General features: G+C 38.1%; 2 protein-coding genes across 3 annotated transcripts in view; one reads left to right on the forward strand and one right to left on the reverse strand.

Annotated features, from left to right (window-relative positions):
* Positions 1–230: 230 nt before the first annotated feature.
* On the forward strand, positions 231–14,847 carry si:ch211-112f3.4 (EF-hand and coiled-coil domain-containing protein 1). Its single transcript, XM_059329826.1, has 9 exons — positions 231–956; positions 3,398–3,836; positions 5,577–5,711; positions 7,557–7,636; positions 9,718–9,853; positions 9,941–10,094; positions 11,747–11,863; positions 13,552–13,621; positions 14,052–14,847. Exons 1-9 carry the CDS (start codon positions 359–361, stop codon positions 14,222–14,224), a joined length of 1,902 nt encoding a protein of 633 aa, XP_059185809.1. The 5' UTR covers positions 231–358; the 3' UTR covers positions 14,225–14,847.
* A 4,404-nt stretch (positions 14,848–19,251) lies between these two features.
* Positions 19,252–26,768, reverse strand: part of slc41a1 (solute carrier family 41 member 1) — a 39,513-nt gene continuing 31,996 nt past the window's right edge. For both annotated transcript variants that reach the window (XM_059329248.1, XM_059329247.1), the window contains exons 7-11: positions 25,477–25,624; positions 25,244–25,323; positions 23,316–23,450; positions 22,411–22,559; positions 19,252–21,238 (exon numbers count right to left, since the gene is read on the reverse strand). In XM_059329248.1, coding sequence (XP_059185231.1) covers positions 21,053–21,238; positions 22,411–22,559; positions 23,316–23,450; positions 25,244–25,323; positions 25,477–25,624 — 698 coding nt within the window. In that variant the 3' untranslated portion in view covers positions 19,252–21,052. The remainder of the gene's footprint in view (positions 21,239–22,410; positions 22,560–23,315; positions 23,451–25,243; positions 25,324–25,476; positions 25,625–26,768) is intronic.

Below are 26,768 nucleotides of genomic sequence, written 5' to 3' on the forward strand. Positions count from 1 at the left end.
ATTTGTTATGGACATCAAACAAACACAGAACCAAAATTTCCCTCACTTTCTTTCATAACAGACTGTCAGCGATGAAAGCACCTCACTGCTACAGTCACACACACATGCATGCGGTCAGAGTGCGCACACACAAGGGTGGAGTCGGTACAGTGTGTCTTTTTTCTCACCCGAGGGGATCAGATCTTGACTTGATGCGCCAGGAAGGATTCCAGAGTGAAGTTTCCAGGGAATTACGCAGCGTCAAACCACACCGGGTTTCGCGTCATTGTGGTCTGAAATAATATCCGATGCTGATCCCCTTGATCTGATTTTATTTGATTAGATCGAGAAGGAGAACTAAAGTAGTTTATGTGCAGTCATGGAGCGCACCGCATTGGGTCTACCGCGCGCACAGCCTTCTCTGCGTGCAGCGCGTAAAAGCGAGTGGCTCCGGAGCGCCCTGGCCCACCACCACTGCCCTGATCCCGGCGTGGAGAACGAAATCGTCGTCCTGGCCACTGGGATAGACCAATACCTGCAGGAGGTCTTCCACCACCTGGCCTACCCCAACCGGGACGATACGGTGTCGGCGGAAGATTTCACCGCCCTGTGCGCCGTGCTGGGGCTCACCGGAGCGGAGAAAGGAAAGAGGACAATGAAAGGAGGAACAGGAGACGGAGAAAAAGATGAAGAAGAGTTTAAGGATGTTTGTTCTGTGCTACCCTGCCAGCTATCCTTTAAAGACTTCCACTCACGGCTCTGTGGGTATTTCCGTGTGCGCAGTGCGCGGAGAGGCACCGGGGAGAGCGCCTGGCGCCTGCCCGTTACTGAGGACACGGAGCTGGTGGAGCGGCAGATCCGGCTCCGGTGGCCGCGTGTCAGACGGAGGAAATGTGTGAGTTTTGATCTGGCGAAGGATCAGAAGCAACCCGTCAACAGACTCATTAAAGGGCGGACAGCAGAGGACCGAGAGACAGGTACGGTGCTGAAATGTGTCCCGTGATCACAGAGTATTTAAATTAAATTAAATTATTTTAGTGCCAGTTTATGGAGACTTTTTCAGTTAGACCAGGGATGGGCAACTTAAATGGTGGAGGGGGCCACAGTTTTTCATCAACACTACCACAGGGCCACATATAGGACCGTGCACTTAACCAGATATGATGAAACTGCAATTTTAAATATGTTTACAGTGCAGTAACTTAACATATTTCATGCTCAAATGCATGTATAACAGTATAAATAGGAATACAAAGGGTTTGAAGAAAATAAAAAATAACCACTTACTGTGATTTCTTTTTTTATCAGTGCAAGAACAGCAGACCAACATTAATTGCAAGAAGTAATTTTGCGCATTTTAACACATTACTTTTAAGATTTCATGCTCAAATGCTCAAATGCATGTAGTTGTACTGAGGGCCACTTCAAGTGAGGGTGCGGGTCGTATGCGCCCCCCGGGCCTCCAGTTGCACATCCCTGAGTTAGACCCTGTTGTTTGAACTGCACATCTGATCTCATTGTCTGATCTGCTCATTATTCACTGAATACACAGAGGCTAATAACAGACTGAGACAGTGTGGTGACAGAGGAAGGAAGCAATTAAGTACCGATTACCTGAGCTGATTTTATCTGAACACTTAACCTTTCCTACTACTTTGTTTTGTGGGATCTCACAGCTGATTTATTCTTCAACATCTCGTGCACCACCTGCTCTCATTCTCTTACAGATACAACAGAGCCCCTTGATACTCATATATTATTATTCTGTATCTGACATTAGTTTACATTGATGGGTCGATGTGTAAGCAGTGGTTTTTTTAAACATATGTTTATTGCACATTTTGTCAATTTACAAACGGTGAACAACATAGAACAAGAAGGCACATACAAGAAAACAACAACAATAATGAAAGCAATAATAATGATGAAAGTAAAATTAATAAATAAATAAACTGAAAAAAAAACCATGGTGGTAGAAAGTTAAATAAATGAAAAATAAATAAATAAATGCATAAATGCATATATCTACACACACACACACACACACACACACACACACACACACACACAGATACATAAACATGTCTGTGAAGCTCTAAATGTGTATACTAAATCAAGATAAAATGAAAAGATAAATAAATCTTCAGTTCAGCTCATCCTTCCAGCCTTCTACTTCAATATCATTTTTCTCAAGGAAATTACAGAAAACCTTCCAGATTTTCCAAAAGTTGTCAAGCCTGTTTTTCATGGTGTAGTTTATCTTTTCTAAAGCCAAGTAGAAAGACATCCCTGTTAACCATTGTGAAGTCGTACAAGGTTTATCCCTTTTCCATGAGCAGGCTATACATCTTTTAGCTTCCAGAAAACAAATATTGAGTGAAGATTTTTCATTTTTGGAGGTCACAAAGTTGTCTGGGTAAATATTCAATAAACATAGCTTGTGAAAAAATGAAAAATCTGACTGATGTTTGTGTGGAGAAAAAAGAGCCATGCATGTGATGTAAGAACAGACTGAAAGATGCTAAACAGAGACGGAAATTAATGCATAGGAAGTTGACAAATATGAACCAAAATATCCTGGACTTCAGAGGTTTAACTCTATGGAGTCTTGGGCTATTTAGTCCATTTTTTAATCCTGCCTGTATACACCACTTAAAAATGTTTAAATGCCATGTTGGTATTTTTTTTTCCCAGCACAACCTCACCTATATGACCTAATAATAATTGATTTTTTATTCTGTCTTACTGGATCAACATTTTGAACCAAAAAGAAACAAAGAAAAAACAACATAAATGTGATCTTGTGATTGTTTGTCATCCAACTCTGGTTTTTATTTCTAGTGGAACTCTATTTTATTTGTGTATTGTGTGTTTAGCGTAACAATTTGTCATTTTGTGTATTTTTTTTAGTCATTTTGTGTCTTTTTTGGTCATTTTGTGTCTTTTTGTGTCTTTTGTTTCTTCTTTTTTTTTGGTCATTTTGTGTCTTTTTTAGTCCTTTAGTCCAACATAAAATGTGATTTTGAATCTTTTTTTTTTTACTTTCAAAACACTATCATGCTCAATAAAGAATTTTGAAATGTTGCAAATGTGAACAAAGGTTACAAATATAACATAAGAGGGTTACATCCAGTTCTATCATTTTATACTAAATATATTTGAGCTTGTCTCCAGTTTTACTTGGTATATCATCATCAAACTGAAACTGGCCTCATACAGTTTACAGCCAGAACTTTAGAGGTAAATTTACAGTAGGGCTCCACGCTGCTTTGTTTTCTAGTCTGGATGTGATGAAGAAGTCATAATTTGGAGCTTTTGGTGACTCCAGAGGGTTAAATACTCTTCTGTGTCCCTGATCTATGTTTAACTCTTCTTCTTCTTCTTCTTCTTCTTCTTCTTCTTCTTCTTCCTCCTCCAGATGAGGTAGCAGCTCTGAGAGAGCTGGTGGAGGACCTCCGCTCGGCGTTGCAGGGTAGCGACGCTCGCTGCCTGGCCCTGGAGGTGGCGCTCAGACGGGAGAAGAGCCGCACCCTTCCTTCTCCATCCGGCTTCACCTCCACAGCTTCCTCTCCCACATCCTCCATCACCCTCAGACAGGGGAAACTGGTACCAACATTAAGAATAAAAGGACAGAGCAGCTGTGCTGGAGACGCGGCGAGGAGGGTGGCGAGGAAACGTGACATCAGGGACCCCCTGGTGAGGGAGCTGAAGCTGATCCGCTCCTCTCGTGACGGGCAGCTGGAGGAGGCCATGAAGTTTAATGAGCGTCTGGAGGAGGAGCTGCGATGGGCGTACCAGGAGGTGCGCAAGAATCACGGGGTGGAGTCGGCACTCAGGAAGGAGAATGCTCAGATCAGGTTTGTGAAGTTAGCTGGATGATGTTTGAACAGGAGAATGGAGAGTGTTGAGAAATGCATTTTTTTTATTAAACCTTTTTACATAATCAGGAAATATCCCATTGAGATTAAGAACCTCTTATTCAAGGGAGCCCTGGCCAAGATGCAGCAAACACAAAATACAGTTACATATTTACATAAGACACAGACCTTAAATGCGTTATGAGAAACAAGTGCATATTGTGGAATTGGCTTCAATAACTCTCAGTTTGGATTTAAAAGTGCTCAAAGAAATTAAATCAGTTAGTTTCCAGCCTTTCGTAGCATATTCCAGCATAAGGTGCAGATAAACAAATGCCCTTTACGCTAACTCTGTACGAGCAGAAGGGACAGAAAGCAACAACTGATCTTGTGAACGAAGAGAATAAGATCCAGATCCTACCTGAGAGTATAATTCACAATGGTGAGTGGACATCTTACAGTTAGTAATGAACTCAAAGAAGCATGATAAACACTATCAATCATTCTAAGACAGTGAGCAGCAGCATTCATGTACAAAAGATCTCTGTAGTCCAACACAGATTAAAATTTTGCTGTGACAAGACGTTTTTTTTTACATTAAAAGAAAAACACAACCTTGAGGAAACCTTTAAAATTAAATGATCTGACTCCAACAAAAAGTCCTCCCCTATTTTTCTGCGCCGATCGTTTGATGGGGAATGATGAGCAGGAGACGTCTGAGTTCTCAGTTTAACTTCACTTTATTACAATACGACAACAAGTTTACAGAGTCTCTGGGTTCAATCTACACGTCCCTGATTACACAAAAAGGCTGGTCAGTTCATGAAGTCTGGACCAAGCTACTTTCCCTTGGACCCTTTTTTATAGCCTGACAAAGTTTACTAAGAATGTAGGTAGATCTCTTCCAGAAGGTGCCTCCTCTCGATCTGTTGATTTGTCAGTTTTATTCAATATGTGGACACGTCATGTCACCAAGCAGAGAAGACAGTTATCTTTCTGCTCAGCACATCATGTCTGTGACCTGACCTGTTAACAAAACTTTTTGGACGTCTGTCCGTCCTGGGAGATGGATCCCTCCTCTGTCTCTCCCTGAGGTTTCTTCTTCTTTTTCCCTGTTAAAAGGGTTTTTTAAGGAGTTTTTCCCTGGCCGCTGTGAGGGTCTAAGGACAGACGGTGTCCTACCATGTACAGTCTGTAAAGCCCTTTGAGGCAAATGGGCTATAAAAATAAAATTGATTTGATTTGATTTGATTTCAAAACACAAACTCCTGCCTTGGTATGACTTGCAGAGATATTATTGGAGACACAGATTTTGCAATGTCCATATAAAATATAAAACATCAAATATATCTTTGTGATAATAGAATCTTACTCTAAGTAGGACAGAGAAAGTTTAAGCAGATAAAATAAATGTATTTAGTTTGGATGTATTTAGATTAATCATATTTTTAAAACAATATTATCACATGATCATTGTATCAAAGCATCTATCTATCTATCTATCTATCTATCTATCTATCTATCTATCTATCTATCTATCTATCTATCTATCTATCTATCTATAAATGCATAGAGAGAGGTTACATACACAGTTAGTGAATTACGCAGCATAGATAGGGACCTACGTCAATCAGATAGTGCCCCCCATCCACAGAGACAGACAACAGAGACAGAATCACAGAATATTCAAACAAGAGATATTAGAAGAATGGTTTGATGATCTTGGATGATCTCCATCAGGAGGCGGGCGGAGGAGGCCAGGGAGGCTCTGAGCCTGGGGCTGCAGAGGGTGCGTATGATCCAGGAGCAGGCGCAGTCTGTGCCACAGCTTCAGTCCCAGATCAGCCAACTGGAGACTGAACTCCACCAGTACAGGTACATACACTGTGTCAGCACATTTACACATCATTTGCCTCTGTGCTCTGCTGATTTAAATGTGAAGCACTGAAACCAGCAGCTTTAGTTACACACAGGTCTGTCAGTTTAAATGTGTTGAGTGTGTGTGAGTGTTGAAAGTACAACCCTGATCCAAAACATTTGGGAGGTTTGAAAATTGTAATAAAACAGATTGAAATGATGTGCAAACCTTAAATTCATTCAAATACAAAAGCAAATATGAATATAAATATATACACTCAATCTGCATTTAAGGCATACTCCTTTTATGAAAGTTTTACACAGAATATCATCGTTTTTGGAATCTTGTGGTGCTTACATTTAATGCAAACTTTATCCCGCAATCCAGTCTGATTGCGGGATAAAAGAGTTAACTTTGAACAAACACCATTGCATTCATGTCAAACATATAACCGTCCATAGTGGCCAGACCATACTCTCACTTATAACAAAATTAACTCCTTGATGTCTGTTTTATCTTTTTAGACAAAGTTTTAGATTTCAGTTTTGCTTTATTTCTGATAAATAATTACATAAAAACCACAAAATCAAACTCAAAACCAAGCAGTAATTGTACTTACCACGGTCTGCTTTGGATATATATATATATATATATATATATATATATATATATATATATATATATATATATATATATATATATATATATATACTAATTTAAACATGAAAATTATAGAAATTATAAGTTTATTTGAAAGGGAAACTATTATCTAGCTTTATGATTGATGATTTTTTTTGCAGCATAAAAATCATCAATACATGTAGAAATAAGTGTCATATCACTAACCTACCTATAACCCTTTTGGCTGGCCAGTTAAAACACTTTAAAGCAGTTTTTCTCAGTTTTACCTTTTGCGTAGTTACTGCAGTTAGACTTTGTAGGGCAGAATACTCACATTCATTTCATGTGCACCCATAATCCACTAGTTAAAGTTCAGACCTGCTCTGATGGTGTCAAAAGATGATTTTCCATCAAGAAATTCCTGTACATTATAGATAAAACAACCCCCTGACACGCAAGAAATAAAAATATCCCTGGAACTTAATTCAGAGCCTGGTCCTGAGGTGGAAACAGAGTGAGTTCCTCTAAAGGTTCCTTGGGAAAGTTCCTGCAGTCAAGACATTTTGCATATTATTGAATATTATAACAATGACTCAAATGTAATATAATGTGAAAAACCTCACTTACCAGCCTGCAGTTGCACCATGGACATTTTTGCAACTGGAGAAACAACAGTACTGGAAAATTGTCCTGCTTCCCTACAGAAACAATGTGGCACCATATGCCTCCCCTGTGAGTTATGTAATCAGCAAACATGTTGTTGACAGATAAATTACAGTTTGTAGGCTGCAGAAGATTTAGAGACTGCAGCAGCCAGTCTCCAGTGGATTTAGAGAATCAGGACCCCCTGAGTTTCAGGGTCCAAACCAGGAGCCTTTCTGCATCTGATCGTAGCACATGTAGTGTGACATGTCTCCAAAAGCAACATGGTCTCACAGGAATCCGTGAAATAAGTGAACAGGTAATGGTGGAGGCGTTTGTGCTGAATGTGGTCAGTGCACGATGTGTCACACATGGAAATCAGTTTGTTGGTTTGTGTGTTGAAGTTGTTGTGGTTGTTGGTGTTGATGCTACTCTGTGATGTCAGCACAGTGGGAAGAGGAAAGCTTTCATTAGACAGGTCCAGGCTGGTGAATTAAATACATACCAGGTTCAGACACATACCAATGAACAAACGAAGAAACCTCTGTCCTCAGCATTAACTGATGGATATATTTCTGAGTAACCTTTGCCACCCTCAGATCTTGCTGCACCTGCATCCCTGGTCCCGCCCATCAACAAACGTACCCAATTGGAGAAGAAGACGCCTCTAACAAGACAGGTGAGAGTGAAAACTGATGGACCACTGAACAATAGGGATCAGGAGTGTGTTCTAACTGACTCTAGTTTTCCATATTAACTTTTCCAACAGACTTTGGCCTGTTTGACATGTTAGTCAGGGGTTGTTGCTATATTTAAGGCTTTGTAAACAGAGCCGGTCCAAGGCATAAGCAAACTAAGCGACTGTGTAAGGCCCCGTGGCCACTAGGGGGCCCCCAAGAGAAAATAAGTAAAAAATATATAGATTTTCCTTTATATTTTGCATGTATGACTGATGATTTCTATATGATCAAAGTGCGGTGGCTTTGTAAACCACACCAGCAACTCACACAACACGCCAGTAATTCATCACAACACACCAGCAATTCATCACAACACACCAGCAATTCATCACAACACTACCAGCAATTCACCACAACACACCAGCAATTCATCACAACACACCAGCAATTCATCACAACACACCAGCAATTCACACAACACACAAGCAATTCATCACAACACACCAGCAATTCAGACAACACACCAGCAATTCATCACAACATACCAGCAATTCATCACAACACACCAGCAATTCACACAACACACCAGCAATTCATCACAACATACCAGCAATTCATCACAACACACCAGCAATTCACACAACACACCAGCAATTCACACAACACACCAGCAATTCACACAACACACCAGCAACTCACACAACACACCAGCAATTCATCACAACATACCAGCAATTCATCACAACACACCAGCAATTCACACAACACACCAGCAATTCACCACAACACACAAGCAATCACAACACACCAGCAATTCACACAACACACCAGCAATTCACACAACACACCAGCAATTCATCACAACACACCAGCAATTCACACAACACACCAGCAATTCACCACAACACACAAGCAATTCATCACAACACACCAGCAATTCACACAACACACCAGCAATTCACACAACACATGATTTTTTGCACATTGCTGTTGCAGTTTTTTGAAGCAAAAAAATACGATTTTACAGTAAATACTATGCTTTACCATTTGGAATGTTGTGTAAATCAACCCCAGGTTGCTGTTGGAGCTGAATGTGCTACATTTGAGATTAAAAACAATATGTGGCACCCTGGACATCATTCATCATTAATCATTGGTATTCTTGTATTATCATTGCATTGGTATTATTTATGTTATTAACTGGGGCACTCTCTTAAATGTGTAAAGACATATCAGGCTGACAATAGGATAATGTAAACAACACTGCCACTGTCGCAATGAGTTCATAGTAGGTGTGTGAATGATCAACAATCACTATTATTGGCAGAAATAAAGGGCCCTGTAGAACCTGATAATGTAATAAATTCCAGATAATGTAATAACCCCAATATTGTAATAATTTAACAGCAGACCACCCATTACTTGGGTTCAAGTGGTGATACTGTGTAGGCAACTCTAGCTCAAGAGCTCTAGCGCCACCAACAGGTCAAAGTTGAATGTTTATTAACTTTTGACCCGTTATTGGGAAATTATTACATTATCAGGACTTGCGAAATGAAGGCTAACCTGATAATGTAATAACCTCCCATTAATGCTATACTTTATTACATTATTGGTAAAAAATGTATTACGTTATTGGGAAATGCACTTTATTACATTATCGGGAAGTTATTACATTATCAGGTTTTATTACATTTTCAATGGACTCAAGTGCAGATTTTTATTACATTATCAGGGTTATTACATTATCGGGATTTTTTTTACATTATCAGGTTCTACAGGCCCCAAATTCTAATTTTGCCTAGGGCCCCATGGAGGCTTGGGCCGGCTCTGTTTGTAAAAGACCAAAAGCATACATGAAACAATGTTAACAGTAATATTCTTTGAAGTGTCGCTGGAACAGACACCTTAATGGAATGCAATCGTTTTTAATGTTATCAATTAGAGCTGCTCTTCCTGCCGTGACATGTCAACTGTCTGCTGTGAGGAACCTCTAAAGGGCAAACAGACAGTGATCATGTGAGGAGTCTGAACTGAAATGTCTTTGACAAAGTAAAGACAGTGCGTCTACTGTGTGCAGAGACTGAGTGTCTGCAGAGAGCAGTGGAAGGCAGGGCTGCGTCTGATGAAGAGGAGGAGGACAGAGGGACCAGGGAGACGGGACAGTGCTGCCTGTTGGAGGTGAAGAAGCAGCGAGTGCACGGCTGTGGAGAAGGGTGAGCTCACATCACAAACACAACCACTGTGGACACGTTTTTCTGTTCCAAAAGTCCAACTGTCACCTTGTCTTCCCCTTCCTCCAGATGTCAGAGCCGTGGCGTCCTCCAGCTCGTCTCTCAGAGTCACCAGCAGGACAACAGCCTGATCAGCACTTTGAAGGACAGCAGGGGGCGCTGCAGCTGGAGGGGACAGCACCAAGAGCAGCCAGAAGGGAGCAGAGGCTGTGAGAAAGAAAAGGTGGGAGAGAGAAACATGAAATCTGATTTGTCTTGTTACAGTTTTTTTACAACCGCTATGACCCGTTGTTCAATACTTTTAACGCTTTTCCAAAACTCTTCATACAGTTACCACAACATCAGCCTGTGTGGGCGATACAATTAACACGATTCTTCTTCTTTTGACACAAAATACACACATTTTACACGTTTAAAATTAGTTTTAACTCCTTTTACACACAAGCTCAATCAAGAGCAAAACAGTAGATGTTAACTGGTGAATTTTCAATCACTTTCACACAGTTTGTCAAAACAGAAAACCTTATGTTCAAAACTAATGGATTGAAGATTACATTGATCACAGTTTCTGCTCCTTTTTCTTTTTGTGTATTTGACAATACAGTAATGAATGACAGCTAAATGCTGATTTTTTTCCCTCTTTACTTTACTGTAAGTCATTTTCATTTGCAATACAGTAAAGTGTTTAATGCAAATCCTGTCATTTACTGTCTTCTTTCATAAACATTCTGCAAAGTTGCTCTGACATGGCTCGGTCACTTTTTGTACTGAGTGTTGTACAAAAAAAGGAACAAAATTCATGGCCAACAAATGAAAAATGAAGAACATCATCACAAACATTAATTTACATGTATGATCAATACAATAATCTGTTGATTGTAAAAGAAAAAGGGAAAAAAAGTAGATTTGACTCATGCAAAGTGATTGAGTTTGTGTTCTTCCATCAGTTGTCAGTGTTTTTTATGACACTGTGCTGTGACTGACTAAATGTTTCTGTTGAAGACATCGTGTGTCAGTGCTTTGGTAGATTTGGTCAACTGTTTTAGTGTATTATTGTATTTTGGAAAATTGTGTTTGTGTTTAGTTATACTGCGTTTATGAGATATTTACATTTATTTTAAACACAACATACATTCAAAGCACAAAAAAAATATAGAGCGTATGTTATGCAGTAAATCAGCAAGTTATCAATTTCATGCAAAAAGCAAAGTGTTTTTCACAAGGTAACAAGGTAACTCAGTGTTTTTTGTGGAACACATTTCTGTGCAGGTGCCTATGCACTCACGCACATACGTAAATCGCCTTCAAAATAAAAGCACTGCGGTTGTATTGGTTTCTATTTTTTTCTTTTTTGTTTTTTTTGACCCACCACCACCCCCCACTTTTGGAGGACAATTTTATTTTTATTTACAGAGAAAAGGTCAAACAACTTAAACAGAAAATAAGGTAAATAATCAAAAAAATTAAATAAAGTACATATCTACAACACCAGTTGTTATTAACACTGATTTCTGATAGCAAGTAGGATTTTCAATCAATAAAATTTTAGTCCTTTTGGTTTATTAAATACATATTTTCCCTGTCTTGAGTGGACATGTGAGAAATGATTTGAATAAAGCGTTATTTTCTCTGCCTAAAGAGGAATATAACACATTGATTGAATATTATATAATTAATGCATGAAAGGGATATAGTGGCCATATGGTAACAGAATAATTTCACTATTTTACCAAAAACATATCACATTTAAACTTGTTTTGATGATGAAAATTTACCTCTGATAGTAATTTTTTTGTATGAATGAATGAATGATTTTTTTTGAGAGATTCAACTTTGGGAACTCTCTTATTAAGATTTTTTTAATTTGTTTTCCAGAGACTTATGGAAGAGGAGGACAAGACGAGACTGCAGGACAAAGAGAAGACACGTCTGTCTTTGCTGGAGGACAAATTCACAGATGCTCTAACACTGCTGCTGCAGCTACGCAACAAGGTTCACACACACACACACACACACACACACACGCTCGCGCGCACGCACGCACGCACGCACGCGCACACACACACACACACACACACACACACACAGCTACCTCTTCACTGCCATCTAGTGTTTATTATTAATATTACTTTTCACAACAGTGGTGTTGTCACTGCCCTCTGAACAAGGTTATTATTCAAAAACATAACGAAATAACGAAAACTAGAATTGAAAAAACATTTTCGTCAACTGAAATTAAAATAAAAAGAGAGTTTAAAAAAAAAAGGATAACTAACTGAAACTGTATTTTGTGGTTACAAAACTAACTAAAATTAACTAAATTATAGTGAAAATGTCCTTCATTTTCGTCTTTGTCAACTTTTTTCATACGTAAAACTTTTTGGTTGATATGAAATCTATTTCACCTATCTGGTTTTATGACTTAATAAACTTATTGGGGCTGAGATGGATCAGACAAAGGAAATAAAGGCAACATTTATTGTAACTTTTTTAATCTGGCACCCAACAAATATCCCATTACAAAAAAACTAAAATTAACACTAAAACTAATAAAAACTAAACTGAAACTAAGCATTTTCCAAAAAATAAAAACTAATTCAAACTAGCAAACACACTCTAAAAACTCATTAAAACTAAACTTAAAACTAAAACTGATGAAAAATCCCAAACTATTAGAACCAGCGTGAATAAGAAGATGCATTATGAATAGTGACACTATGAAGTATAAAGTGTCATTAAATTTAAGTCTTCTTGGATACCATTACAAAATAAAACAGACTTTTGAAAAATGCCATTCTGAGGTTTAACATTGTGAAATAAAAAATAAGCTGTATAAAACACTGAAAAGCATTTAACCATTTCTTTAAATACTTCAAGTATATATTTAACATTATTCATTCATATTATTATTTATTTCAGAATGATTTATTTGTCTTTTGAATATTGAACACTTTGGGCTTTCATACTCAATAGATCCATACATTCTGTGAGGTTTTTGTTTGAGCAGCATATGTAATTCATGCTGTTGTTTGTTTCTACACTGTAAAAAATGTCTGTAGATTTTACGGTGAAAAACTGCTAAACCATGACAGTAAAAGACCGTAAAATGATAAATGAGTTAATTCAGTTTCAGTAACAATGAAACACTGTAAATGTATATATCAGCCAAAACAGTTTGTTTTTTACCGTTTTGTTTGTTGAAAAATACATTGCTACCCTTTAGAATACACTGTAATATGTATTTAATGTAATATATATATACAAGCATCACTGTCATTTTTGCATTTATCTTTTGTAAAAAATACTTTTTCTCACTGTTAAATGTACTAAACACCATATCTCTAACAAAAATATACTGTAATATTTAATAGTAAAATCTTTAACTTATGCGTTTTCATTCATTAAGTATTTTCTTGTCAATTATATGTTTCTTTTGATGGAAAATAACTTTTATTTATACAGTAAAAAATGGAATAAAATGGCAATCTTAAAAGTGAAATCAACAGTGCTAATATCTTTTTACCGTAATATTTAAAAAAGTTGCATCGTATTTATTACGGTAAAGTTCTGGCAACCACAGCTGCCGTTTTTTTACCGTAAAAACGATTGTTTAATTTTTTTTACAGTGAATGATCTAAATGAAAAACAAAGTAAAGTAAAACTCTTCCCTGTGTGTGTAGAACGTGTCCCGGGGGGCTCTGGGGAAGATCGTGATGGACACTCTGGATGTGTGCAGTCGGAGTGGAGATGGTACGTGTGTTTTACATCTTCCTAGGGTTGTCACCATACTAAAATTTTCAACTCGATACCGATACTCCGGAAAATATTTGATACTCGATACCATTTTTGATACAACAAGGATAAAAACAAAGACCCCAAAATTTAACAGAAATATTTTTATTAACAAGAAAAATGCAACATGTAAAAATGAACAGAACCACAGGTTAAATATTTATAATAAAAAACAGTTGCAGTGTAAAAAGAAACTGCAACTATGATAACAAGCTTCAGATACTCGATACTTTTGAAAATGAGTATTGTATCCGGATACAACGTTTTAGTATCGATACTTTTTTGAGTATCGATACTTTTGACAACCCTACATCTTCCATTGATCAAACTATTCATATTTTAGTGTTGCTTGCTGCTTCAATGATCCTTGGTTGTTTTTCTCTTCCAGGTCCAGCTCAGGTCCTGCAGGCTGCTGATGCCCTGTGTGTCCGGCTGTCCTCCAGGGACCTGCTGGTGAACGGAGCAGATGATGAAGCAGGAGAGAGCAGGGACACAGCTGCCTGTCTGACACCTGCAGGCTGTCAGAGAGGCACCATCAACCCTCTGCTCATCTCATGCTAAATAAGCTAAAGCTACCACTCTGCTACTATTCCTCTTCTGAACCTGGTCTCACAGGAATCCGTGAAATAGCCACGGATTCGCATAACTCAAATTTCCATGAAACTGACACGGATTTCGCTACAATGCAAGTTAATGACAGTCATATCCCGTGGCTATTCCATGGATATTTTTTCCTATTGGTTTGTTCCAAGTCACGTGACTTTTAAGGTCCCGGCGGTCAGAACAAAAAACATGGCAGACAGTTCTCTCATTTTTAGTGAAAAAATCAATATTTTGATTTAGTCTCTGCATAAAAATGGATTTTGATCACATTTCTAGAGAGAAATATATGTTTTATTTTCTAAATATTCACTCAGTGAATGTACATAATCACTTTGTATGTTGGAATAGCCACGGGATATGAATGTCATTAACTTGCATTGTAGCAAAATCCGTGTCAGTTTCACAGAAATTTGAGTGATTCCGTGGCTATTTCACGGATTCCTGTGAGACCAGGTTGCCTCTTCTCCTTAATCTCTGGTTTATTTGCACCCATTAACTTTGAAATCAGTTAAATGTATTTATAGATTAATTTAATTTACTTTTTTCAGCCTCTTTGTGTTCTATTTTGTAACTATTTAATATCTATGAATAAATATTTTTATCCAAACCCAGTGTTCCTGCTGTCACAGTTTACACAGAGTGCTCTAGTGTGATCAAACACTGGGCTTCAGAATCATTGTGATAGTCTAAGGTTATTATAGTTAACGAAAACTAACGGAATAATGAAAACTAGAATTGAAAAAACATTTTCGTTAACTGAAATAAAAATAAAACCTTCTGTGGTTACAAAACAAACTAAAACTAACTAAAATTATAGTGAGAATGTCCTTAGTTTTCATCTTTGTCAACTTTTTTCATACATAAACCTTTTTGGTTGATATGAAACATATTTCATCTATCTGGTTTTATGAGTTAATAAACTTATTGGGGCTGAGATGGATCAGACAAAGGAAATAAAGGAAACATTTATTGTGACATTATTGAATCTGGCACCCAACAAACACCCCATTACAAAACAACTAAAACTAACACTAAAACTAATAAAAACTAAACTAAAACTAAGCATTTTCCAAAAGATAAAAACTAATTAAAACTAGCGAACTCACTCTAAAATCTAATTAAAACGAACTGATTTTCAATATATATTCTCAGGTTTCTATATATATATATATATAGAAAATATATAGAAACCTGAGAATATATATTGAAAATCAGAGAATATATATTGAAACCTGAGAATATATATTAAAAGTCTGAGAATATATATTGAAAATCTGAGAGTATATGTTAAATCCTTGGGTTAAAAACTTCAATATTCTCAGGTTTCAATGTATATATATATATATATATCTACATTGATACATACATTGAATATATACATATATATATATATATATGTGTATATATTCTCATTCTTTTGAATCCATATATGTAATAATTTTCTGAATGGCGTGCCATATATAAATATAATATTATATATATATATATATATATATATATATATATATATATATATATATATATATATATACACAAAGTAATTATTGGTATTGGCTGAGATGTTGTCAGATATGTACTGATAATAAAACTTTTCTTATAGTACACACAATGAAGGGGCAATTCAGAAACAGCTATGTATTTAATTTTTAGTGATTCTTTATTTAAATGGGCGGCAAACTGTCAGTGTCTGATTCTGAACAAATACTAATGGCATAAATTTAGGTATTTATTTTATTTGTATTTATTTATTGTTCATTTGTATAATTGGTTGACATGTGTAATAATGTTAAATATTTTTTACTAAGTTATTTACAAAAGCAGCCTTATGAGTATCTTTGCATAGTTATATTGGTGCAAAATCAGTGTACAATCCTCTAAAATTGGTGTCCCATTAATGGCCTTACGTTTGGTATTGTTAACTACTGACTTAACCCTTTATCAGGCAAATAACTATATTTGGTAACTTCAGGTAATATTTCAAGAAAAAAGTTGCAAATTTACTAGATTAAAGTGACAAATATGTGCGAAAAAAGTCGCAGATTTACGCGAAAAAAAATGGGAAAAAAGCAACTTTTTTCTCCTAGATTCACCACTTTAAATCTCATAAATCTACGCATTTTTTCTTGTAGAATTGCCACTTTAATCTCGTAAACTTTTTTCTCAAAATATGATTTTCATATGTTTTTTTTTACACATTCTGGAGTCCTGTCAGATCACAGACACATTTACACAGACAGACAACATAACAGAGGAGTGGTATGAAATAATATAGTCCTTTATTTCCAGCAATTTACAAAGTCCTGCAGGGAGAGAGCCTTCCTCCAGCCTCACAGAGGGACGGCTTTTACAACAAGAACACACAGAGAAGGCAGAGACCTCGGCCCCAGTAAGACATGACATGTTTGACATCAGTTTGTCAGAGACAGCAGACAGCTGACCGGGACAGGTGGACATTTACAGTCAAAGACTCCATCTTGATGTGATGTTGGCAGCCTGAGGATCAGCGTGTTTCCCTGTGAGTTCAGGGGCTCACAGAGGGTTTGAAGCACTGAGGTTAACAAGGCAGTAGGTGGGCCAGGGGGTTTAAAGGCTGGGTATTTTTATGTACAGGAGGAAACATCTGGAATCATAAGGAGAAGTGTGCATTCTGTCATGTTGCACTTGTGTTTGTGGGATAAAATCTCTTTCAGATGCCCTGTAACACCTTTCAGCCTCAAAGTCCTCATTTTTGCAGATTCATGTGAACAAAAGCTGTTTCATCATATAAAGTCATTATTACATTACATCATAATCATCTCACTGTACATCTTTTATTAATCAAAGCTAATTAAAGAGACGCTACTCTGTGGCGAACCTAGCTCCTGATTGGTTACTCTGAGTTGAGCTTGGCTCTGATAGGTTAAGGCCTTTCTATATGTTATAAGGATGCTTTCCCTGTGTGTGACAGCGTGTGTGTGCGTATGTGTGAAGACTGGTATTAGGCACTGTGCTATTTATTGGCCTCACTGCCGTTCTATTGCAGCGAGCACCAAGAAGCTCTACTGGCCTTTTGCAAAAAAACAAAAAAAAAGAGAAAGAGAAAAATGACAACAACATGATGACAAAGAAACAGAGGCAAAATGAAATGACAAAATAAACAACCTTATATATAGAATAAATATAATATGTACAATTTGCTTTGTGTGCATCTAAAAATAAATAGACAAAGCATTACTTGCCCCCTTATAGAAGTATTCACAACTTTCCATTGACACAGAGGCAGAACGCTGGCACCTGGTCAGTACGAGTGGAGGATACAGACTGATAGTAAACAGATGGAAGGATGCAACTTTTACAGTCCAACGCTGTAGAAAAGAAGACAAAAGAAACGTCACCCTGGGTGGACGTGTGCGTAGGTTTGAATCCAGAGGACACAGAGATGCAGTGAGAATCCCTGCGGTGCCCTCTGCTGTCCGTTTCGCAGATTACAGTACTTTGTGCCTTTGACCAGCGTGGAGTAGTTGCTTCATCTTTACAGTGGTTGTTTGCTTGATGAGATTTACGACACAAAACAATAATCAGGAAGAGTTAAGAAGATTAAGAAAAGGAGGAAAGGAATAGAAAAAAAAAATCACAATTTTAACATAATTGACACATTAGAAAAAAAAAAAACAATCAGTCAAAACAAAGATTTTTTTTTTTTAACAGATAAAATAATCAAGTTTTGCACATTCACATTATGTGCCCTGCACATGCATTCTGCTGGCCCCTCGGAAACAGCACAGAAGTCTGAAAAGCGCCAGAAAAGTCAAGCATCACATGCAGGTTTCTCCTAAGACACTGAGCTCTGCCTCTGGGCCGGCTGTACTCGGTACAGTCTGACAAACGGCTCCATACTTCCTTTTTCATTCTCCTCCTCGCCTGTACGCCCTCACACAAACAGTCAGCTCAGGCAGCCCAGTCTCAGAGTCTGCTGGCTGATAGTTTGTGTGTGTGTGTGCGTGTGTGTGTGTGTGTGTGTGTGTGTGTGTGTGTGTGTGTGTGTGTGTGTGTGTGTGCGTGTGTGTGTGTGTGTGTGTGTGTGTGTGTGTATGTGTGTGTGTGAGTGTGTGTCTTTTGGGGGGTAGGGCACTAAGATTACACCGATTTTGCCCTTTGGTTAAACATTGTCGAGTCATTCACTTACAAAAGGTCAGGCTCCCCCTTCACCAAATTATTAATAATGTTATCAATTATATGTATGACAAGAAAAAAAGAAACATCCAAATTTTCACCCTAACTACGGTTGGGCAATATGACGATATAAATTGTCAAAACGGTATGAAAATTATTTTTTTATATGTTTATTTAAATTGTTTCTATCTCTATGCTGTGTTACGTCATTGGGACAACGGAGCAAAGCTGGATTGAACCATAGAGCTGCTTTCTGCTAAAATGGAGAATACAAAAATGTAATTGAGAAACCAGAAAACATTCTGTATCTTGATGAATATCGCTACCAAGATATAAAATTGTTGATAAAGAGGTCGAAGACTTTGGTCATATTGTCCAGCCCTACTCTGACCCATTCTACAGAATAAGAGAAAAAAAAAAACAAGAAAGAAACTAACAGAGCAACTTTAATTTGTGTTCTCCAGAAACAGGGAAAATAGTAAGCTAGAAACAAGCTAGCGCTAGTCGGTCACAGTATCTCTGAGTTCCTTTCTATATTTCTGCACTTGGCATTTACAGTGTGGTCTCTCAAATTTTTCTGAAGTTTATCTCCTCCTTAGTGGAGGAATGTGAGACACAAGTCATTATAGTCGAGGTCATATTTTTCGGGGAGTGTAAATATGAAAATTTTAACTTTAACTTGAGTATTTACAGTACAGACAGGTTGAAGTCCAGTTTACACTTAATTAATCCCAATAAGGAAATTCATCTTTGTTTGTTAGTTTTTGTTAATTTTGAAATAAAAACAAATTTGCAGCTTTTTTTTTCCTTTTTTTTTTTTTTTTAAAGAAAAACAAAACTAAAACCATATCGCCCAGCCCTAATCAGCTCTAGTTTGACTGGGCCCTTGGACAACTTTAAAAACTGATCGTTGGGTGAATCTGAATCTAGAGGCTGCAGAATGAAAACACATACCAAGAACAATACTACAAACGTCCTGTAGCCACTGACCTGACAGTTAACCCTCCTCAAACAACTTCACTGGGCTGTCTTTGATTGGTAAGATTCAGTTCCTTTGTTGATTCCCACAAATCATTAGACTGTCTGAATGCTTTTTGGGAATTACAATTGTCATATTAAAAAAAAAAATCCAATGTCCACACAAAATATCAGCTTTCAGAACCTGCCGTGTGCTATCAGACAGCTGAACTTGAGTGAGATCATCCTGGATAAGGCAACACACTTTCACACTCTACCATGTGTGAACATGATGAGCTCTGCAGGGTTTCCAGTGTGTTGCAGCATGTTGAGCCTCTTGTCACTTACTATAAGCCTTGCTTGGGCAACACAACAACAACAACAACAACTCTCCTGCTCCAGTAGAGAGTTGGCAGATGGTGTCAGACAGGGGGACTGATGCTACCGTCACCTGGAGCAGCTCACACAGCAAAACAACACCTCTCCGACCTCTCAGCATCACATAATAACCCACAGTGAGCAGCAGCCAACAGTGAGCTGTGTGTTTGTGTGTAAGGTGTACTGACACATTCCTAACTGACACTTTTCTGGCCATTTTCCACGTGCTATTTCCCACTGTTCCTGCGCTCAAAGAAGAATCTTAATCAGGGTGTTTCATAATGGCAGTTTTTTAGAAGGTTTGACCAAAAAATGGAGCAGTGTGTGGAATAAAATAGAGACTAGAGTGTGTGTGAGCTCCTCATAAACAGAATTTTTTAAATAGGTATTAATGAGTTGATTTTAAACGGTTAACAAGTGAGAGGTAAATCCCCTCCTGTAGTGGCTGACATAAGTTGGGTTGTGATCTGACCTCAGATCTGATATTCCTAATTCTCCAGGCCAGAAGTGAGGGGAAGTAAGCGTGGGAATTAGATGATTTTCTGTTCCTGTTTCACTCAAATTAAGCCATTCGCTGATGGGAGCCAAAAGGGATTTAGCTTGTTACGTTTGTGGTCCAGTCCCCTGTAGTAAACCCCCCCAATCCTGCTTCCTGCTGTCACCGGGCCAGTTTTAAAACAGAGAGAACCGCTAGCCCTATGCACTGAATCAGAAATGAGACACATATGCATTAATATTCATTCTGTATATAAGACTAAGCACTTGGTGATTAAGCATTCTAGGCTCGTTTGGATGTATTTTTTGCTGTTTCAAGTGTTAAAATGTGATCTTTAAAAACGGGAGGGCTAACGTCCCCATTGAAAATAATGAGGACTGGCCCTGCACACATCCATTCATATCAAATGCATTATTTACCAAAAATAAGAATCATTTTCAATAGTAAAATAATAACAAAAGTAGTAGGACTGAGTTATTAGGTCAAATATGGGAGGAGTAGTGTAGTTTGTGGGGCGGGGTCCATCAGGTGGAGTTGTGTTCACTGCTTGATATGTTTCCAGTGTTTCTAAGCTGAAACAAGCTGATACTGTCAGGCTTCTGGGTGGCTGCTGAGGTGCATCAGTGTCCTACAAGTGCTATACCATCAATCAGAGCCCTTCAGGAGATTAGCCCTTTTATAGTAGACAATGTCCACTTGCTGATAATGTTCACGCATACGGGTGATGTTTATCGCTGTCCGTGCACGCAAGCGTAGAGTATATGACTTTTTTTTTGTCTTTTTTTGTGCGTGTCTGCATGCATTCAGTTGCCCGAGTTAGCGTCCCTGTCCCCAATAAACCAGCGCATGTGGAAGCAGAGGGCGAGGAAGCCGGTCCCCAGCAGGTCACCCAGAGCCGTCAGGTAGGGGATGGAGAAGTTGTCGGGGTCCATGCCTCGGCCCCACATCCAGTGCACCATCCAGTCTGCCAGGTAGAGAAGGATTATCACCTGCAGGGAGGCAGGAGCAGACGGTTTGTACAGGAACTAAAGGAGGCAGTGTTTGAGTGACTGTGTAGACAGGGTGGTGTTGGGATTACCTGTCGTATTTCAATGGCTAGTACGAGGCAGTCTAAGACCCTACAAAACCCATTTTAATCTCACTGCAGCTTTACATGCTATGATTATCACTAGTGTTAGGACAACGGAGCCTCGTGAAGCATTTGCTCTATTTATGGAGCTCAAGAGATGGCGCTCTGTGTTCACACTCAATTACTATTGCTGAAGCCTTGTTTTTAAAGCTATGACCGCCATCTAGTGGGGTCAAAAAATAAAGCAAATGCTTCATGAGGCTTCGTTGTCCCAACACTAATTATCACTTATATTCTATCCAGCTCATTTGGGCATTGCAATTTCCAGAAAAAAACATAACAGCCTCTCCAGGCTGCATGTAAATAAAGGTATTATTGGAACATATTTTTGGGTGTGTCTTTAATACTTTGGAGTATAATAGTATAATGTACACATCCACAAGGAAGCAGTGTCTTCAAGAGGTTACATGCTGTAAGACTCACACAGTACCATATATATGTATATATATATATATATGTATATATATATATATATATATATATATATATATATATCCATTTAGCGGTCAGGAAGTTTTCTTAATATTTTTTCTCAGAGTTCCAATATATATATATATATATATATATATATATATATATATATATATATATATTGGAACTCTGAGAAAAAATATTAAGAAAACTTCCTGACCGCTAAATGGATATATATATATATATATATATATATATATATATATATATATATATATATATAAATATATTGGAACTCTGAGAAAAAATATTAAGAAAACTTCCTGACCGCTAAATGGATCAGCCAAGCAGCTTTGCGACCTACTGTTATCCATATCACCCTTCGTGTAGGCTCACAACACAAAAAACAATCCCAGCTTACTTCCAAAGCCATTTGCTACTGCCACTCTAATAATAATAACAACACATTATTAGGTTTTTGTGTTTGCTGCATGTAGTAAAACTGCCAGTAACGAATAACATGTAAAAACTGCATAGATACATTACATCCAGTTTTTGTTTTCTAGGTATTTATCTCCGCTCTGCTGCAGGTGGAGAGTATAGAGTGTGTTGTGTGTGTACCTGTAGTAGTGCAGCAGCCAGGTAGAAGGTAATGAAGACAGCTGTCAGGGTGGTGTGTCCCCCCCTCAGGGAGTTGATGGTGTAGAGGAAGACGAGGTGACCCGGGGCGACCAGGAGGAAGAGCACACGGGCTGAACGAGAGTTCACAGCTGGAAGAGGAAGAGGAGCTACTTTTACACCAGTGCAAGGTATAACGAAAACTAAAATTGAAAAAACATTTTCGTTAACTGAAATAAAAATAAAAATGAGAGTTTTAAAAAAAAACGAGAACTGAAACTGTATTGTGTGATTGTAAAACTAACTAAAATTATAGTAAAAATGTCCTTTGTTTTCATCTTTGTCAACTTTTTTCATATGTGGATCTATTTCATCTGTCTGGTTTTATGACTTAAACTTATTGGGGCTTAGATGGATAATAAAATGAAATAAAGGCAACATTTATTGTGACTTTTTTTAATCTGGCACCCAAGAAATAGCCAATTACAAAAAAAAAACTAACACTAAAACTTATAAAACCTAAACTAAAACTGAGCATTTTCCAAAAAATAAAAACTAGCAAACTCACTCTTAAAACGAATTAAAACTAAAACAAAAACTCACAACAAAATTAAAACTAAAACTAATGAAAAATCCAAAACTATTATAACCTTGCACCAGTCATATACTTATTTCAGTAAATATAGAGGAATACTAGTGACGTGTCTGGTGAAATTAACATAAATGAACACAAATGATCCCACAGCTGTGACCTTACAGGGCAGATGCTTGAACTAACTAACTTTAAACGGAGGACAGGGGTGGACCTCGACAAAGTCCCACTGACAAGCCGTCATGGAAAGATGTGTTTTCCTGAGCTAAAACAAAGAGAGAAAAGTGGAACATTCCATGGCCACCCGTCAACTTACAGGAGCCGAAGAAGGAGGTGCAGGGTGTGGGGCACTTCCTGGGGGTGGGGTTGGGATCCCCCATGGGTAGACCGTTCATGTGCAGATAGGTGGAGATTCGACTGGCCTGAACGGCAACCAGGTTACCTCCCACACCTGACAAACACACACAAACATGGAAATGCCTCAATATTAGTGTGATGATAAAAAACAGATAATAATACATGTACTCCAGAAAGAGCAATATGCCACATTCATTTGTCATTTAAGGTATTTACTCAACACGTATGACACATCCATCTGTTATGAAACCAGAAGGGGGTATTTCACATAAACACCTTCACATTTTAAGCCTAGAACAGATTTTTCTATATTTTGTTTTCCACCTCCAGGAGATTGTACTTATTGACTGTATAAAAGCTGAATATGTAACCTATGGGCCTGTCCTATTGTATATGTCTATGAGGGAAAAAACAAAACATACTTCTCACTTGATTTATTACCTTAGTCAACATTTTCCTCATGAGTAAAACCTCTAGAAACCGGTTCTCAATCTCTGGTTTCAAGTCTTCTTCCATTCAGCATGTTGCTCATTTTGTAACAGTAAAATAGAGGATAAAGCAGGGTGATCGACAAGTTGCTATCTAGGTGTTTTGACCATTTGATAGTAGGTTTTCAGTTCATGAAAAACATTTTTGTAACGTTTGGGTCACCAAAAAATGTCTTGTTCAGCTTTCAGTTGTACAACCCAATTGAAAAACAGTTTTTGCAATTCCTTTGTAATAATTGAAAACTGTTTAAAAACTGAACATATTCAAAGTGATACACCTTTGCTTTAGTAAATATGAACTGACTCAAGGTTGTGTTAAAAGGCACTCTAAGGCTGTTCATTTTTCTGGTAAGTATTTGTTTTAAGCCTGTTTTTCGTTAGCCAAAAAGCTAGGTAGCGGGGTCATCCCTATGTTCCATGGGTCTTATGTTCCCCGTTTTTCCCAAAAAGGGTCCTTTGTTCCCCTGTAGCAATACACACCGGGGAACATAAGACCCTTTTTCTGGAAAAGGGTCTTGTGTTCCCCGCAATCTATCAATCCTGAATTTCTATCTAAATTTGCACAGCAGTTACTTTGCAGTTCTTTTTTTTGCTTTTTAAATCTAGGATTACTCATGTTTGTTTATTCCCACCCCTAATCATATTGTCTTGCATTGAGGGTTAGGGTTAGTGTTGGGTTAGGGTTAGTGTTGGGTAAGGGTAAGGGTTAGGTTAGGGTTAGTGTTAGTGTTGGGTTAGGGTTGGTGTTGGGTTAGGTTATTTGCATATGTGCGTCAAACAGCCCCTAGGCCTACATAGGCCTATTGGCCATGGAATTTGGCAGTAATGGTGGAAAAAGTAACAGACTGGGGAACATAGGACCCTTTTTGGGAAAAGCGAGGAAAAAGGATCCTATGTTCCCCAGTTTCATACAAAGAGGGAATCATAGGACCTGGAGAACATAAACACGCTCCCCTAGGTAGCACTAGTGGTAGCTAGTATCTTAGCGTTTGCTATATTAACAGTACTTGTCTCCACTGGGCTGGTAACTTCTGGCCCCAAGAAAAACCAAGATGGCGACAGACAATATTCCAAACACGAGGCTTTAAAACTTTAGGTAACAAACTAATGGGTAGCAGCCCTGCGATAGTTTGGCGTCCTGTCCAGGGTGTACCCCGCCTCTCGCCCAATGACAGCTGGGATAGGCTCCAGCCCCCCGCGACCCGATTGCGGATAAGCGGTTAATGGTAATGAATGAATGAATGAACTAATGGGTAGCGTCACCGTGGCTACATCCTTTACTTTGATACAGTCTATGTTTTCACTTATTAGTATATTGTCTGTTGGCTTATCTTTCCCGTTCGCTCAACCCACTTTTCCCAAAGGAATCATTAAAAGACCTTTTAGTGTTATGACTCACCGTTGATGACCGGAGTGAAGACAGCCATGCCAGCAAAGTTTGGGTTGGTGACTGTCTTGTCGAGGATCAAACCACCAACACTGAAAGATGGACAAGAGTGATGAACTGAAATAATTGTTTTGCAGTTCATGACCAGTCATCAATAAATGGAAAACAAATAAAGATCTATGTGACAGTTAAAACAGCTGTGAATGGTGATGTGTATAATGTGACTTGATCCGTGTGTGGTCTACCTGCTGATGGCCATGGCGATGATGACTGGCTCCCAACCGGAGTAGAGGAGTTCTCTGGTGGATGGGATCCTCCTGGCTATCAGCACCCATAGGGGGCACAACGCCACAAACACCGCACACACCAGTGGGTTGGCATAGTCATTGAACTCTATACGGACAGAAGAGAAGGTGGATTTACATATGGAGTATTAGTTGATAATCTTTCAAGACTATATGCTATGTGTCCTGTGTTTCTGTGTAAATATAAAAATGTGTTTGTAGTAATTTTCCTAACTTTAAAAGTGGTGCAGATCAGCGAGAGCTCTTTTAAAAGTAAAACATGCCTCACAATCAGTCATGGCATGCTTTAATATGCAAAATATCTATTTGTGTTGTATTTTCGACATCAGCTATATCTTTATCTAAAGCTTTTGCCTGCTAAAACTTTCACAAGCACTACAGGAATCACAGGAAAAACATGTTGCCACCCATTGTGGCATGAAGTGAGCCAATTAAAATTGGAATAAAATTGTTTGTGTAAGAGTGCCTCCATTGGCATACATTCCATTTTTAGGTCAAATATTAAAGCACTTTCAATCATGACATTAATAAACACAAACTGAGTTTGACATTTAACTAATAATATGATTGTAGAAAGCTTGTTAGAACAGGCAGGACTATATTTGGATTGACAGTAAGACCTTGTTGTTGTCTGTAGGAGGCAGTGTTACTGCTAAATTCACACTACAGGAGAGACAACCACCACAAACACAACAGCCTCATAATCCAAATAAGCTTAATATAGTACCTGACTGTGGCTTTTAAAGTGAGTAAGACTTAAAGTTTGCAGACTGTCAGACGAAGGAGGGAGCTGTGGGATGGCTCCACACGTTTTGTGTCAGTCTGTTTGTCTGTCTGTCTGTCTGTCTGTGGTGTGGAAATGATGAAACATTGAAGAATTTAGTGAATCTGTGTTTGTTTGTGGTAAAGGAAATATCTCAGAGCTAGTAGTAGCTGTGGACTTCTTGCCATAAAACTCAGCGAGGTTAGGCGTGGGCGGCTTTCTTCCTTATTTACTGCACACTGTCAGACACACACACATTTCTACACCTGCTGATCTCTTTTATAATAATATCTTCAGAGGTAAAAGAGGCTGCTCAGGGTGTGTCACAAACATAACAACTGTCATGATGCCACCACTGAAATATTGAAACGATTCCCTCTCTTTATTGTTGTATTGTTATGTTTCACCTTCAGCACACAATTTGCAACTGACATCTGAATAAAGCTAATGTGTGTAAGACTAGAGGTAT

Source organism: Centropristis striata, chromosome 3 (genome assembly GCF_030273125.1).
Source record: "Centropristis striata isolate RG_2023a ecotype Rhode Island chromosome 3, C.striata_1.0, whole genome shotgun sequence".
Taxonomy (NCBI): domain Eukaryota; kingdom Metazoa; phylum Chordata; class Actinopteri; order Perciformes; family Serranidae; genus Centropristis; species Centropristis striata.

Bases quoted from the DNA above. Each gene is read 5' to 3' on its own strand.
- si:ch211-112f3.4 (XM_059329826.1), top strand. From the start codon at position 359: ATGGAGCGCACCGCATTGGGTCTACCGCGCGCACAGCCTTCTCTGCGT. The intron at 10,095-11,746 runs GTGGGAGAGAGA...TTTGTTTTCCAG, and splicing joins GAGGCTGTGAGAAAGAAAAG to AGACTTATGGAAGAGGAGGA. The intron at 13,622-14,051 runs GTACGTGTGTTT...TTTCTCTTCCAG, and splicing joins GTGCAGTCGGAGTGGAGATG to GTCCAGCTCAGGTCCTGCAG.